The sequence below is a fragment of the Schistocerca gregaria genome, chromosome 9 (assembly GCF_023897955.1).
Source record: "Schistocerca gregaria isolate iqSchGreg1 chromosome 9, iqSchGreg1.2, whole genome shotgun sequence".
NCBI classification, from domain to species: domain Eukaryota; kingdom Metazoa; phylum Arthropoda; class Insecta; order Orthoptera; family Acrididae; genus Schistocerca; species Schistocerca gregaria.
Window position 1 is genome coordinate 73,886,810 of NC_064928.1, and position 16,230 is coordinate 73,903,039.

Here is a 16,230-nt window from a genome sequence, read left to right on the forward strand (position 1 = left end):
GGCGGCACAGGGATACAGGCCTACCGGCCACTGACCCTTCTTAATTGCGACTACAAGATCTACGCCAGGATACTTGCAGCACGTTTTAAACGCGCAATACGCCAAGTGATTTCACTCGACCAAACCCAGCTAGGAGGAGACAGCAATATACAAACGGCACTCAGTGACTACCGCGATGTTATCGCACTGGCATCAACATGTCGTCTCCGGGGTGTATTGGTATCGATAGACTTCGATCGCGCATTTGACAGGCTGAGTCATGCTTATCTCACGGACGTTATGACAAAAATGAAGTTTCCGGAAAGTTTTGTCACCGTCGTTATGAGACTACTCCACGGAGCCGCATCCAAAGTGGTCATCAATGGACGCTTGGTGGGGCCCATCACCATCTCACGATCGGTCAGACAAGGGTGCCCGCTGTCAACGATATTGTATGCCATCGCTGTCGAGCCCCTGCTCTGCGGGCTCCGGAATCGACTCCAAGGAATGACGATAAGGCACAACAAGTTTATATGCCGAACATACGCAGATGACCTAGTGTTTTTAGCACGGTCAGGAGACGAGACAAGAGCCTCCTTGCAATGGATTAATTTGTATTGTATGGCTACGGGAAGTCGCCTGAACATGGCAAAGTCGGGAGCGATGAACATCGGGAGAGGACTCCCGACAGGAAGTGTAGCACCATTACAGCCGATCAACAAGATGAAATGCCTAGGAATTACCTTCACTACAGACGTTCGACGCACGGCGGCACTGAGTTACAGACATCTTCTGCAAACAATTCGTGCGAGTGTCCGAAGTCACAGGTTAAGGGCACTGGATATGATACAACGGGTCACCTTTGCCAACACTTATCTAGCCTCTCGCATCCCCCACCTGGCACAAGTTCTTCCTATGCCGGTGGTGCTGGCCCGCCGAATCCTGGCGGCACTAGGATATTTTGTGAGCACGGGTCTGCTTTTTAAGGTAGGATACGAAACCCTCACCCTTCCTCGTAGTCGTGGAGGTCTTGGACTAGTCCACGTACGCGACCGAGCAGTGGCTATTTATGTAACCACAATGATAAAGATGTGGACACGACACCAGACATGTCTGACGGGCACCTTGATAGACGAACTCGCCCCACCTTCGCGTTCGGCTCCAGTAGCGGTGGCTCACATCTCACTATCGCTTACCCATATGCGAACCTTTTTTGTGGAACACAGTTATATACATATGGAACTACCGACTACCAGGACGGCAACGGCACGTGATATATATCACATCTTAACTCGACGACGGCCGAACAATGCCGTGGAGCGCCGCCAACCAACAGTTACGTGGTCAGTGGTATGGCGTACAGTGCACCATCCACACCTTGATACGAGAACGCGCGCACTGTGGTATCAGGTGGTAAATGGGAAATACGTGACTCGTTCCAGGTTGCATACAATTCATATGGCGGACGAGCCACTGTGTCCGCAGTGCAATGTTATAGACATAGAGGAGCATCGCCTGATATGCGGTCCTTCGGCGGACGTATGGTGTTTGGTCAAAAAAATGATCGCCTTCCTCCTTCGGGTGGGGCCGCAAACAGTAGAACCACGCACATTACATCTCCCAGATAGGACATATTATCCCCGAACAAAGACAAACGCAGTGACTTGGATTCGAGGTTTGACTGTGCGTTATCTTTTCCGAGACGGCAGTAAGAATGTGCTTGACTTCTGGGCCTTATTACAGGAACATCACTCACAGCTTATGAGACATCCGAGATATAGAACATATTACGCAAATTTTTTAGGGAGTGCCTTGCTTGATCCCCCACCCAGTTGGGGTGTCCCGGGTAGGAGAATGTAATCATTACCTATAAGTATTAGAACAAGAAAGGACCAGGACAGTGGAGAGGATCCACAAACACACGTGAAGACGTACCCGACACCAACGCGAGGTATGACGGGATTAGCGAGGTACGCGCCTGAAAGAGGAACGTAGACCGTTGTTGTTTTGTCCTGACGGAAGCAGGATTTTTTTTTTTCGCACTTATGTAAAAAAAGGTGGAAAGTCCACTTATTTGCGTTTCCCAGGAAAATTTATGTTATGAAGTCATCGTCTTCTATATTAAAAAAAAAAAATGCTAGAAGCAGTTTATGTTTGTTATTGCAAAAAAATAAAAATAAAAGTGGTCAGCGCGGCGGTCCGTCATGCCAAGGGGTCCGGGTTCGATTCCCGGCTGGGTCGGAGATTTTCTCTGCTCAGGGACTGGGTGTTGTGTTGTCCTCATTATCATTTCATGATCATTAGTGGAAGGCAACGGGAAACCACCACTGGAATCGCTTCCCTTCCCTAAACGCTCATGTGGTGGACCTCTCTGACGGGGCTTCCCCTATGACAAGACCTGCCGTAAGGCAGAAAACAAAGGTTAAGTATGTTTTAGGGTCACTTGGAGCTTCTCAGAAAACAAACGAAAACGAAGACTAAGCGAAATGGCTATTTTTGTTAGTATATCACACAAAAGGAAGTATTATAATAATAATGCTTCCAAATTTATTTATACATTACAAAATGGTTCAAATGGCTCTGAGCACTATGGAACTCAACTTCTGAGGTCATCGGTCCCCTAAAACGTAGACTTAAATCTAACTTACCTAAGGACATCAGGTCATCGGTTCCCTAAAACGTAGACTTACTTAAACCTAACTTACCTAAGGACATCACATACATCCGTGCCCGAGGCAGGGTTCGAACCTGCGACCGTAGCGGTCGCGCGGTTCCAGACTGTAGAGCCTAGAACCGCTCAGCCTCCGCGGCCGGCTGTACATTACACAATCATAGGATATTTACTGCAGTTATTGTAGACCGTGAACAGTCAGTTGGTACGAAGCATTTCCATATTGAAATATTCTAACAGCGGCTTGCTAATACACTCTAAGACAGAAAAAGAAAACAACCAAATGATTACATTTTTAGAAAACTTAAGTGAGCTATTCAAGAGAAACAGCTTCACAAACTGATCAAGTCAATAACTCGTTGGTCCACTCCTGGCCCTTGAGCAAGCAGTTGTTCGGCTTGGCATTGATTGATGCAGTTATTAGATGTCCTCTTGAAGGATATAGTGCCAAATTCTGTCCAACTGGCGCGTTACATCGACAAAATTCCGAACTGATTGGGGGACCCTTCCCATAATGCTCCAAAGGCCGCGCGGGATTAGCCGTGCGGTCTATTGCGCTGCAGGTCATGGACTGTGCGGCTGGCCCCGGCGGAGGTTCGAGTCCTCCCTCGGGCATGGGTGTGTGTGTTTGTCCTTAGGATAATTTAGGTTAAGTAGTGTGTAAGCTTAGGGACTGATGACCTTAGCAGTTAAGTCCCAAAATATTTCACACACATTTGAACATTTGAATGCTCCGAAGGTTCTCAGTTAGGGAGAGACCCTACAACCTTGCTGGCCAAGTTAAGGTTTGGTAAGAACGGTGACAAGCAGTAGAAACTCTCGCCGCATGCGGGCGAAGGAGTAGCAACTCTCGCCGTATGCGGGCGCGCATTATCTTGGCGAAATGTAAGCCCAGGAAGGCGTTCTATCAAGGGTAATAAAACGGGACGTAGAATATCGCCGACGTACGGTTGTGCTGTAAGGGTGCCGTGGATGACAACCAAAGGGAGCCTGCTTTCAAATGAAATGGTACGCCAGATCACTAGTCCTGTTTGCCAGGCCTTATCGCGGGCAGGCATCAGGCTGGTCTCCCACCACCATTTGGAGGTGCCCACATACGTCTCTAGGCTGGAACACCGTTGATCGGAGTGGAATCGTCTTCCGTGATGAGTCCCACTTCGGACTGAAGCTTGTTGGTCAGCCTCGCGGTGCGACAACCGGGAGTGATGGTCCTGGGTGCCATTTCTTTTCACGGCAGGACGCTTTTGGCTGCCATCAGCTGCCCTCTTCAAGCACAGCTGGTACGCTGACGACATTGTACGCCCCGTTTTGTTGCCCTTCGTGACAAGCCCTCCTGGTCTTACATTTCATCAAGATAACACCTGCCCGCACACAGCGAGAGTTGCTTGTCTTCGTATTTGCCAAAGCCTACCTTGGCCAGCAAGCTAGTCGATTCTCTTCCCTGTTGAGAACGGTCGGCAGGGAGACCACCTCGAGATTTTGACGATCTAACCCGCCAATTGGACAGAATTTGGCTCGATATCCTTCAGGAGGCCATCCAACAAATGTATCAATCAATGTCAAGCCGAGTAACTGCCAGCGGTGGACCAAATCATTACTGACTTGCTCAATTTGTGAGGCTCGTTGTCACGAATAAATCATTATGAAACTCTAACCATTTGTTTACTATACATGTACATCACACCTCCCTATTGCCGTCGCGTTCAGATCATTCCTTTGTGACGTGTGCCTTTTTTTGTCTTAGACTGTATTCTGATATCGTATTGCATTCTTTCCTTGGTGCTGTGTCTGCGATACTCACGTGCGCCAGGTGAGATTGCTTGGCGGTGTCCTTGAGGTTGGGCAGGTGCGACGAAAACTGCGACACCAGGACGGAGCGGCTGCGCGTCACCGACCGCGCCAGCTTTGCGAACTTGCTGAGGCCTGAAGAAGACACCACACTCTGTCACCGAAACGTCAAGAATCTGCCACTGGAAACAGCAGCCTGTAACAATTACGACTCCAGCGCTAGCAGGTCTAGGAGTAGCGTGCTGGTTAATTCTGAAGCAATGGTAAATAGTGGGTGGTAATATAGTAAAACATTCCATACAGCACATTTCAAATTTTTAACTGGTTAGAGAGTCACAGCTGTTAGAATAAGACCAAACCAAACTCCGTCCGACAGGTCCGAGCGACTGCCGTGTCATCTTCAGCCCACAGGCGTCACTGGATGTGGATACAGGGCGGCATGTGGTTAGCACACCGCTCTCACAGCCATTATCAGTTTTCCAGACCGCAGCCGCCACTTTTCCATCAAGTAGCTCCTCAGTTTGCCTCACAAGGGCCGAGTGCACTCCGCTTTTCAACAGCGCTGTCGGACCGGACGGTCACCCATCCAAGTGTTCAAATAGCCCGACTGCGCTTAACTTCGGAGGTCTGACGGGAACCGGTGTTACCATTGCGGCAAGGCCGTTGGCCTAGAATGAAACTAAACGAATCACTTTTTCCTTCGCTTAACACCATCTTGCTCACCACCAGCTGGTGAGCAAGATGTATGAGACAGGCGAAATACCCTCCGACTTCAAGAAGAATATAATAATTCCAATCCCAAAGAAAGCAGGTGCTGACAGATATGAAAATTACCGAACTATCAGTTTAATAAGACACGGCTGCAAAATACTAACGCGAATTCTTTACAGACGAATGGAAAAACTGGTAGATGCGGACCTCGGGGAGGATCAGTTTGGATTCCGTCGAAATGTTGGAACACGTGAGGCAATACTGACCTTACGACTTATCTTAGAAGAAAGATTAAGAAAAGGCAAACCTACGTTTCTAGCATTTGTAGACTTAGAGAAAGCTTTTGACAATGTTGACTGGAATACTCTATTTCAAATTCTCAAGGTGGCAGGGGTAAAATACAGGGAGCGAAAGGCTATTTACAATTTGTATAGAAACCAGATGGCAGTCATAAGAGTCGAGGGGCATGAAAGGGAAGCAGTGGTTGGGAAACGAGTGAGACAGGGTTGTAGCCTCTCCCCGATGTTATTCAATCTGTATATTGAGCAGCAGTAAAGGAAACAAAAGAAAAATTTGGAGTAGGTATTAAAATTCATGGAGACGAAGTAAAAAGTTTGAGGTTCGCCGATGACATTGTAATTCTGTCAGAGACGGCAAAGGACTTGGAAGAGCAGTTGAACGGAATGGACAGTGTCTTGAAAGGAGGATATAAGATGAACATTAACAAAAGCAAAACGAGGATAATGGAATGTAGTCAAAGTAAATCGGGTGATGCTGAGGGAATTAGATTAGGAAATGAGACGCTTAAAGTAGTAAAGCAGTTTTGCTATTTAGGAAGTAAAATAACTGATGATGGTCGAAGTAGAGAGGATATAAAATGTAGACTGGCAATGGCAAGGAAAGCGTTTCTGAAGAAGAGAAATTTGTTAACATCGAATATAGATTTATGTATCAGGAAGTCGTTTCTGAAAGTATTTGTTTGGAGTGTAGCCATGTATGGAAGTGAAACATGGACGATAAATAGTTTGGACAAGAAGAGAATAGAAGCTTTCGAAATGTGGTGCTACAGAAGAATGCTGAAGATTAAATGGGTAGATCACATAACTAATGAGGAAGTATTGAATAGGATTGGGGAGAAGAGAAGTTTGTGGCACAACTTGACTAGAAGAAGGGATCGCTTGGTAGGACATGTTTTGAGGCATCAAGGGATCACAAATTTAGCATTGGAGGGCAGCGTGGAGGGTAAAAATCGTAGAGGGAGACCGAGAGATGAGTACACTAAGCAGATTCAGAAGGATGTAGGTTGCAGTAGGTACTGGGAGACGAAGAAGCTTGCACAGGATAGAGTAGCATGGAGAGCTGCATCAAACCAGTCTCAGGACTGAAGACAACAACAACAACAACACCATCCGTGACCAAGTTCAAAAGATAATTTTCATGAATTGCTTCTCCTACTTGAATTCTCTTGATAACGCCATATGTAGCTCTGATGAGGTGCTTCTAGCGTTCGATTATTGCCGTGAGCGATCACTTCATGTCTCGTATTTGCTTTCTCGTTGTTTCAGTCATCCCCCACAGGTACAAATATAGTGGTAAGGTCTGAGGACTTCTATGGGCAAGAAACGTGATGATTCTTCCAATCCATCTTCTGGGGAACAAGAAGTTCATATGACTGGCGGCCGACATTTCGGCTCTGAGGCGTATCCCGACACATGTGGCATGGCGCTCGGCCTAGCTCCACGTTTCCCCCACAGCCCGTAACGCTGTCTGTGCTTGGGGAGCGCAAGAGGAGGAAACTGCGAAAGCGCTGCATTTAAGCAGCAATGATATCACACTGCATATAACTTGGCTTCATGTTTCACATTTCTTGACAACATCAACATAACAAACAAAACAAATTTTCAGTTTTATTTAATTACTTTTGGCGCGCTGAAAGACAACAACCTTCTTTTTTTTTTTTTTTTTTTTAACGAGCGGATAGACGAAGTTTTAACAGCTCTTCTATCTAGGGCTGCCACGTAATTGCGACTTACTAGTTTCATAACTAAAATGGTCTTTCACATAGTTGACTCAACTATTGTAGCACTTTTGAGCCTCATTATGGAGACGTGAAAACTCTACCAAAGGAGCACAATGTAAATGTACTGGACAGTTTCAAAATCAGAGAATTTGTCTTTCAAACGAGACTTACATTGCACACCAATCAGTTACATCTGCACGTGCAACGGGGCACTTTCAACAGAAACGGCAAATGGTCTAGAAAACAGATGTAGGATTGGCCGTGTCCTCACAAGGTTTCGAAAACCATCCTAGTAATTCTTTCAAGGACAGACGCAACTCTTCGAAGGTCTGCATTTTCTTTTGCGTCAGTGTGCTTGGAGAAATGGACGGTGCTTTTTGTCAGCATTTGCTCTTTCCACAATGCTATCTTCTTTTTAAACACATCGCCACAAATCAGAAACTAGTTGTTTCTCACTTTGCAGTGTGGTACTGTGGGCAGGGTGCAGTCAAGTCCACCTAAAATGTGAGGTCTTCAATCCATTCCGAGTGTTCTAATTTTCATTTCTGCACTCAAAACTTCACAACTTCAATAATATGGGGTTTTAAATTGAACAACCGTATCAGGCATGCTCCTTGACTTAACCAGCATTCTTTCCGGTCCAGAATGAGATTTTCACTCTGCAGCGGAGTGTGCGCTGATTTGAAACTCCTTGGGAAATAAACTGTGTGCCGGACCGAGACTCGAGATCGGGACCTTTCCCTTCCGGGGGCAAGTGCTCTATCATCTGAGCTACCGAAGCACGACTCACAACCTGTCCTCATAGTTTCAATTCAATTCTGCCAGTACCTCGTGTCCTACCTCCCAAACTTCGCAGAAGCTCTTCTGCGAACCTTGCAGAACTAGCACTCCTGGAAGACAGGCTATTGCGGAGACGGCTTAGCCATAGCCTGGGGGATGTTTCCAGGATGAAATTTTCACTCTGCAGCAGAGTGTGCGCTGATATGAAACTTCCTGGCAAATTAAAACTGTTCGAGTCTCGGTCTGGCACACAGTTTTCGCTGATATGAAACTTCCTGGCAAATTAAAACTGTTCGAGTCTCGGTCTGGCACAGAGTTTTAATTTGCCAGGAAGTTTCATTCTTTCCAGTACTATGTAATCACCAAAAAATTGCACTGCACAACTTGCGGAAATGGAAAGTGCTGTTGATGTGCAGTTTGGAATGGATAGTCAGAGACTGGTATTGTTAACCAATGAACAAATTGTAATAATGCTTAAAAGGTGTTCTTTCTGTACAGACACCTTCTTTTTAAAATGGAACAATGTCTATTGACATTAACAGATAAAAAGTAGTATAAGTTAGAATGTTAGTGGTGTTTATTGCGGGATTCTAGTGCGGATCGTTTACGAGATATCGTATTTTGAAAAGTTCCCCTACCGAGACTTGTAACATACCAGTGGTAGCGACACACTATAGAAGAACTGATGTATGCGGTAGTTCTGTGGATTCTGACCAATAACGAGACAACTGACCATCAGAGATGCGCTTAAATGGACCATCTGCAGTGGAAATACACACTTCCAGTACGGTATGGAACGGCTGCTGCGAATGTTCTAGCGTTTCAGCGGATATGTCCGAGCAGGCTGCAGCTACACGTCATTGTGTATCATCGGGTGTGATTGGTATGTCCATTCAGTTGTCTCTACAGAAGAGAAGTCTACTGGAGTCAAATACGGGAAACGGGCTGACCGAGGTACACGTTCTCTGCGTACAATCCAATGATTTGGAAACAATTCGTTAAGACATACTGTTGTGGTTGGCAGGAGAGCCAACCCCGTATTACTAAAGGAGGCCGAAATGCACGCATTTTAGCTCACGCAGGCTGGCGTGACGTCTGGAACATGACAAGGGAATTAGAATTGAGAAAACGGACGTAGCTGGTGGAATACTTAACTTTAATCCATTCATGGAGAACGTCGCTCTTTATGGTACATGATTCACAATATCAATAGTACGGATACTGGCGCCTTGCTAGGTCGTAGCAAATAACGTAGCTGAAGGCTATGCTAACTATCGTCTCGGCAAATGAGAGCGTAGAAGTCAGTGAACCATCGCTAGCAAAGTCGGCTGTACAACTGGGCCGAGTGCTAGGAAGTCTCTCTAGACCTGCCGTGTGGCGGCGCTCGGTCTGCAATCATTGATAGTGGCGACACGCGGGTCCGACGTATACTACCGGACCGCGGCTGATTCAAAGGCTACCACCTAGCAAGTGTGGTGTCTGGCGGTGACACCACACATACTGCAGTACTTCGGGCACTATGTTGGTACCATGTGTCTCTCCGAGTCTGCAGACCAACGTCTTCCAGCATCCGTGGAAGATAGTCTGTTCTCACGAGCTACTGATTGCTGTCCTGCGCTGACTAGCAAGTCGCAATGCACTCAGGAACACACGTGGGCACTGTAAGCAAACACAACAACGAACCTACCAATGACGGTGGTTGAATGCCACAAATAGGTGTTGGAGTGGAAATTTTTCAAAATACAATACGTCGTAAACGACTCGCACTTGAATCCTACAACAAACACCTCTCCCATGCTAATTTACCCTACTTTTAGTTTGTCAATATAAATACGCATTGTTTCATACAAAAAAGTATAAGTCTCCGCGAAAAATATAATTTCTAAGTATTATTGCAACCTGTTTACTGGCTTACAATATGAGTTCCTGATTACCATCTTGTGAAAACCGCACATTAATAACACTTTACATTTCTGTAATATTTCCGGTGCAGGTTTTATGTGATTCACCATGCATACCGCCAATTCCACGTGCTTCATGCCCTCAGATTTAGCATAAAGTGTTTCTTGATGTAGACAAAAATGAATCCAGTCAACTGATTATTGTAATTTTTTGTTCTTTCAACTAAATCTTTATTTTTTTTTTTTTTTTTTTTTTTTTTTTTGCACGTAGCTGCAATGTCGTTTCGTATCAAATTTACAATACCCATCCATTAAGCAACTGCAATAGATATTGAAAATTCTCACATATTTCTTCTGTCATTCCATGTACGAGGGGCGTTTGAAAAGTCCGTGCAAAAATAAAAATTACTTACGTGTTTGGGGTAAACTTTTTTATTTTTCGACATAGTCTCCTTTTAGACTTATACACTTTGTCAACGCTGTTCCATTTGTTGATCCCTTCCGAATAATAAGAATTGTCCAAGTCTGCAAAATAGCTGTTAGTTGCTGGAATCACCTCCTCGTTTGAATAAAATCTTTGCCCCTCCAGCCATTGCTTCATATTGGGGAACAATTAGTAGTCCGAGGGAGCCAAGTCTGGAATATACGAGGTATGTGAAAAGAGTTGGAATCCTATTTCCATTAATTTTACGACCACAACTGCTGAGGTGTGTGCTGGTGCACTGTCGTGATGGAAAAGGACTTTTTTGCAGTCCAATCGCCTGTGTTTTTCTTGCAACTCGGTTTTCAGATGGTCCAATAACGATGAATAACAGGCACCTCTAATAGTTTTACCCTTTTCCAGATAGTTGATAAGGATTATCCCTTGCGAATCCCGAAAGACAGTCACCATAACCTTTCCGGCCGAAGGACTGGTCTTCGCCTTTTTTGGTGCAGATTCTCCCTCGCTAACCCATTGTTGAGATTTTTGTTTGGTCTGAGGAGTATAGTAATGTATCCGTGTTTCATCCACAGTTACGAAACGACGCTTAAAGTCCTGCGGATTCCTCCTGAACAGCTGCAAACCATCCTTGCAACACTTCACACGATTCCGTTTCTGGTCAAGCGTGGACCCATATTGCGGATAGCTTTCTCGTGTCCAAATGTTTATCCAAAATATTATGTACCCATTCATTCGAGACGCCCACAACACTCGCAATCTCACGCACCTTACGTCTTCTGTCATACATTACCATATCATGGATTTTATCGATGATTTTTGGAGTCGTAACCTCCACAGGGCGTCCGGAACGTTTAGCATCACTTATGACCTTATGGCCACTCCAAAGATTTTGAAACCACTTATGAACTGCTCTAATCGAAGGTGCAGAGTCATCGTAATGTTTATCAAGCTTCTCTTTAGCCTCTGGAGGCGTTTTGCCTTTGATAAATTCTTCTTCGTCCATTTTTTGACAATCACTCGACTTCCTTGATTCACACGAATGCCAAACACAATGAAATAAACCAATATGGCTGAAACTGAGTGTGCGTCCTTCCAAAGATGCTGCTAACTAAACATGACTTCGATACGCGCCGGTGGTGTCATCTGTCGGACTTTGCTCGGACTTATCAAACGCCCCTCGTATTTTAAAGGCTTGTGTTGCTAGATCGCTAGACTGCTTCTGTTTGTGCAAGCACCCACTGGAACCGTCAGTATTCTTCATACGACAAAGAAATAGCGAAGGGTAAACAACGCTGACACCACGATTCTGCCCAAGTGAACAGAACTGTTCCAACAAAAAAGTGCCACGCCACAATACGAGATGAAGCGTCGCGCTGTACCGAGTACTTCCGATAAGGACCGAGCAAAGTCGAGGCATATCGAGCCTCGGCCTGCACACAGAGCGCATACACGGCTTACGAGCCATTTGACACGCCGTTGCCGGCCCTTGTTTAGAGAAATGTCTCACCTGAAGACCAGAGTGTGCTGGGGACCTGTCGTAATGGAAGGTGTTATCTCCTCTTGTAGCCAAAGGAACCTCTTGCAATAGCGCTGGAAGCTAGTTTTCGAGGTGTCTAGATAGCAGAACCCCAGTAACACTAGAGGTCTAATCAACTAATTGTCTATATAAAGCGCTACACGTTTGCAGAGAAGCGATCTGTGTGTCCACAGAGGCTTGCGGGTTTTCGTCGGACCACCAATGTGAGTTAACGAGTGCTATTCGTATTGTTATGAGCGAAAGTGGGCTTATCAGTAAACAGCACTAACAGGTTTGTACGCCGATATGCAATTACGGAGCAACAAAATTCCAGTCGTCTACTTTCATCCCCTTATCAAAGTTGTTCAACGTGCTGTAAATTGTAAGGATAGATGGCACAGATACATAATGTCCGCCATATTCTTGTATGTGGAATATCAATACGTTCAGAAATTCTATGTCTGCTTGTTGAAGGTCTGCATTCTACCAATTCTACTTCATTCACACTCCATTCAGTTTCACTTTCATATGAGATCTGTCTCCCAGGCACTTCCTCAATCTCAAGCAGTTCAGTAAACATGAGTAAACACTCTTGAGTATGGTACTCTGCAGTTAGGATATCTTTTACATGTATTCTCTATAAGTAGCTGCAAAGTTGCCACTCGAAAACCAGAGCACAAGTACGACATCTGGATACTCGGCATTTGTATGATGGCACTATGAGTGGCATCCTTCAGCGATACAGTAGAATTGGCAAGCAAGCTGAGAAATTCAATTATGTAAGCTCAGTCACAGCTTCACGACCCTAACATCAAAACAGAAATGATAATCGACTAAGAGACCCATAGCAACACGAGCACCAACACGCGAAGTGAAATCTTATATCTGTAACCATCTGTGTTACTCTGTAACCCGTAAAAGTTGGACACATGGAACATTTATTGGAAATCAGTCTACACATTGCCCTACCCCTCTGCTAAAATATTTACTATTATTCCTGAAACATCCGGTATACTCATTCTGATGCTGACTAGTAGCACAAAGAAATTGTTACTGTGTGTGAAGTGGGTGTTTGGAGATTAAAGTTTGAATCTGGGAAGGTGAAGTGCAGGTAAATGTTTTGTGCCCATTTTGTCGGCTGTGGCAACGATGTTCATTTCCAAACAGTTCTAGCGAGATTAATTTTGTTACTATTTTCAGTTGTATTACAATATTTGAAATAACTTGCTCATCCAGCGAGCGTCAGTGTGGTCATATTCATACAACTTCCGTGGGCGGTGGATCCCGTTGAGGCAAAGTAATTTACACTACTGTACAAAGAGAAGTCATATGTTTAGCATTGTTATCAAAACTTTCGGTAGATTCTTGATAGATTTACTTAAGATTTTTACACGATACTCAATTAGAAGTTCAGATGGATACAGGCTACATATTTCTTTGGCTATATGCGGTATATATCTTTGTTGTTGTTGTTGTGGTTTTCAGTCCTGAGACTGGTTTGATGCAGCTCTCCATGCTAATCTATCCTGTGCAAGCTCCTTCATCTTCCAGTACCTACTGCAACCTACATCCTTCTGAATCTGCTTAGTGTATTCATCTCTTGGTCTCCGTCTACAATTTTTACCCTCCATGCTGCCCTCCAATGCTAAATTTGTGATCCCCTGATGCCTCAGGACATGTGCTACCAACCGATCCCTTCTTCTAGTCCAGTTGTACCACAAGCTCCTCTTCTCCCCAATCCTATTCAATACCTCCTCATTAGTTACGTGATCTACCCATCCAGTCTTCAGCATTCTTCTGTAGCATCACATTTCGAAAGCTTCTATTCTCTTCTTGTCCAAACCATTTATCGTCCATGTTTCACATCCATACTTGGCTACACTCAATACAAATACTTTAAAAAACGACTTCCTGACAAATCTATACTCGATGTTAAGAAATTTCTCTTCTTCAGAAACGCTTTCCTTGCCATTGCCAGTCTACGTTTGATATCCTCTCTACTTCGACCATCATCAGTTATTTTGCTCCCCAAATAGCAAAACTCCTTTACTACTTTAAGTTTCTCATTTCCTAATCTAATTCCCTCACCATCATTCGACTTAATTCGACTACATTCCATTATCCTCGTTTTGCTTTTGTTGATGTTCATCTTATATCCTCCTTTCAAGAGACTGTCCATTCCGTTCAACTGCTCTTCCAACTCCTTTGCTGTCTCTGACAGAATTACAATGTCATCTGCGAACCTCAAAGTTTTTATTTCTTCTCCCTGGATTTTAATACCTACTCCCAACTTTTCTTTTCTTTCCTTTACTGCTTGCTCAATATACAGATTGAATAACATCGCCGGCCGCGGTGGCCGTGCGGTTCTGGCGCTGGTTCGAATCCTGCCTCGGGCATGGGTGTGTGTGCTGTCCTTAGGTTAGTTAGGTTTAAGTAGTTCTAAGTTCTAGGGGACTTATGACCTAAGTTGTTGAGTCCCATAGTGCTCAGAACCATTTGAACCATTTGAATAACATCGGGGATAGGCTACAACCCTATCTCACTCCCTTCCCAACCACTGCTTCCCTTTCATGCCCCTCGACTCTTATAACTGCCATCTGGTTTCTGTACAAATTATAAATAGCCTTTTGCTCCCTATATTTTACCCCTGCCACCTTCAGAATTTGAAAGAGAGTATTCCAGTTAACATTGTCAAAAGCTTTCTCTAAGTCTACAAATTCTAGAAACGTAGGTTTGCCTTTCCTTAATCTTTCTTCTAAGATAAGTTGTAAGGTCAGTATTGCCTCACGTCTTCCAACATTTCTACGGAATCCAAACTGATCTTTCCCAAGGTCGGCTTCTACCAGTTTTTCTATTCGTCTGTAAATAATTCGCGTTAGTATTTTGCAGCTGTGACTTATTACACTGATAGTTCGGTAATTTTCACATCTGTCAACATCTGCCTTCTTTGGGATTGAAATTATTATATTCTTCGTTAAGTCTGAAGGTATTTCCCCTGTCTCGTACATCTTGCTCACCAGATGGTAGAGTTTCGTCAGGACTGGCTCTCCCAATGCCCTCAGTAGTTCTAATGGAATGTTGTCTACTCCCTTGTTTCGACTCAGGTCTTTCAGTGCTCTGTCAGACTCTTCAAGCAGTATCGTATCTCCCATTTCATCTTTATCTACATCCTCTTCCATTTCCATAATATTGTCGTCAAGTACATCGCCCTTGTATAGACCCTCTATATATTCCTTCCACCTTTCTGCTTTCCCCTCTTTGCTTAGTACTGGGTTTCCATCTGAGCTCTTGATATTCATACAAGTGGCTCTCTTTTCTCCAAAGGTCCCTTTAATTTTCCTGTAGGCTGTATCTATCTTACCCCTAGTGAGATAAGCCTCTACATCCTTATATTTGTCCTCTAGCCATGCCTGCTTAGCCATTTTGCACTTCCTGTCGATCTCATTTTTGAGACGTTTATATTCCTTTTTGCCTGCTTCATTTCCTGCATTTTTTTATTTTCTCCTTTCATCAATTAAATTCAATATTTCTTCTGTTACCCTAGGATTTGTACTAGCCCTCGTCTTTTTACCTGCTTGATCGTCTGCTGTCTTCACTACTTCATCCCTCAGAGCTACCCATTCTTTTCCTACTATATTTCTTTCCCCCATTCCTGTCAATTGTTCCCTTATGCTGTCCCTGAAACTCTGTACAACCTCTGGTTTAGTCAGTTTATCCAGGTCCCATCTCCTTAAATTCCCACCTTTTTGCAATTTCTTCAGTTCTGATCTGCAGTTCATAACCAATAGATTGTGGTCAGAGTCCACTTCTGCCCCTGGAAATGTCCTACAATTTAAAACCTGGTTCCTAAATCTTTGTCTTACCATTATATAATCTATCTGATACCTTTTAGTATCTCCAGGATTCCTCCATGTATACATCCTTCTTTTATGATTCTTGAACCAAATGTTAGCAATGATTAAGTTAAGCTCTGTGCAAAATTCTAACAGACGGCTTCCTCTTTCATTTCTTAGCGCCAATCCATATTCACCTACTATGTTTCCTTCTCTCCCTTTTCCTACTGTCGAATTCCAGTCACCTATGACTATTAAATTTGCGCCTCCCTTCACTACGTAAATAATTTCTTTTATCTCATCATACATTTATTCAATTTCTTCGTCATCAGCAGAGCTAGTTGGTATATAAACTTGTACTACTATAGTAGGCGTGGGCTTCATGTCTATCTTGGCCACAATAATGCGTTCACTATGCTGTTTGTAGTAGCTTACCCGCACTCCAATTTGTTATTCATTATTAAACCTACTCCTGCATTACCCATATTTGATTTTGTATTTATAACCCTGTATTCACCTGACCAGAAGTCTTGTTCCTCCTGCCACCGAACTTCACTAATTCCCACTATATCTAACTTTAATCTATCCA

General features: G+C 44.2%; 1 protein-coding gene across 1 annotated transcript in view; it reads right to left on the minus strand.

The window, feature by feature from the left end:
- The window catches only part of LOC126292291 (potassium voltage-gated channel protein eag), a 1,528,023-nt gene that overhangs the window by 389,478 nt on the left and 1,122,315 nt on the right, over nucleotides 1-16,230 (minus strand). Inside the window, exon 7 of the mRNA XM_049986211.1 lies at nucleotides 4,452-4,573. Within this exon, the coding sequence (XP_049842168.1) occupies nucleotides 4,452-4,573 (122 nt within the window). The remainder of the gene's footprint in view (nucleotides 1-4,451; nucleotides 4,574-16,230) is intronic.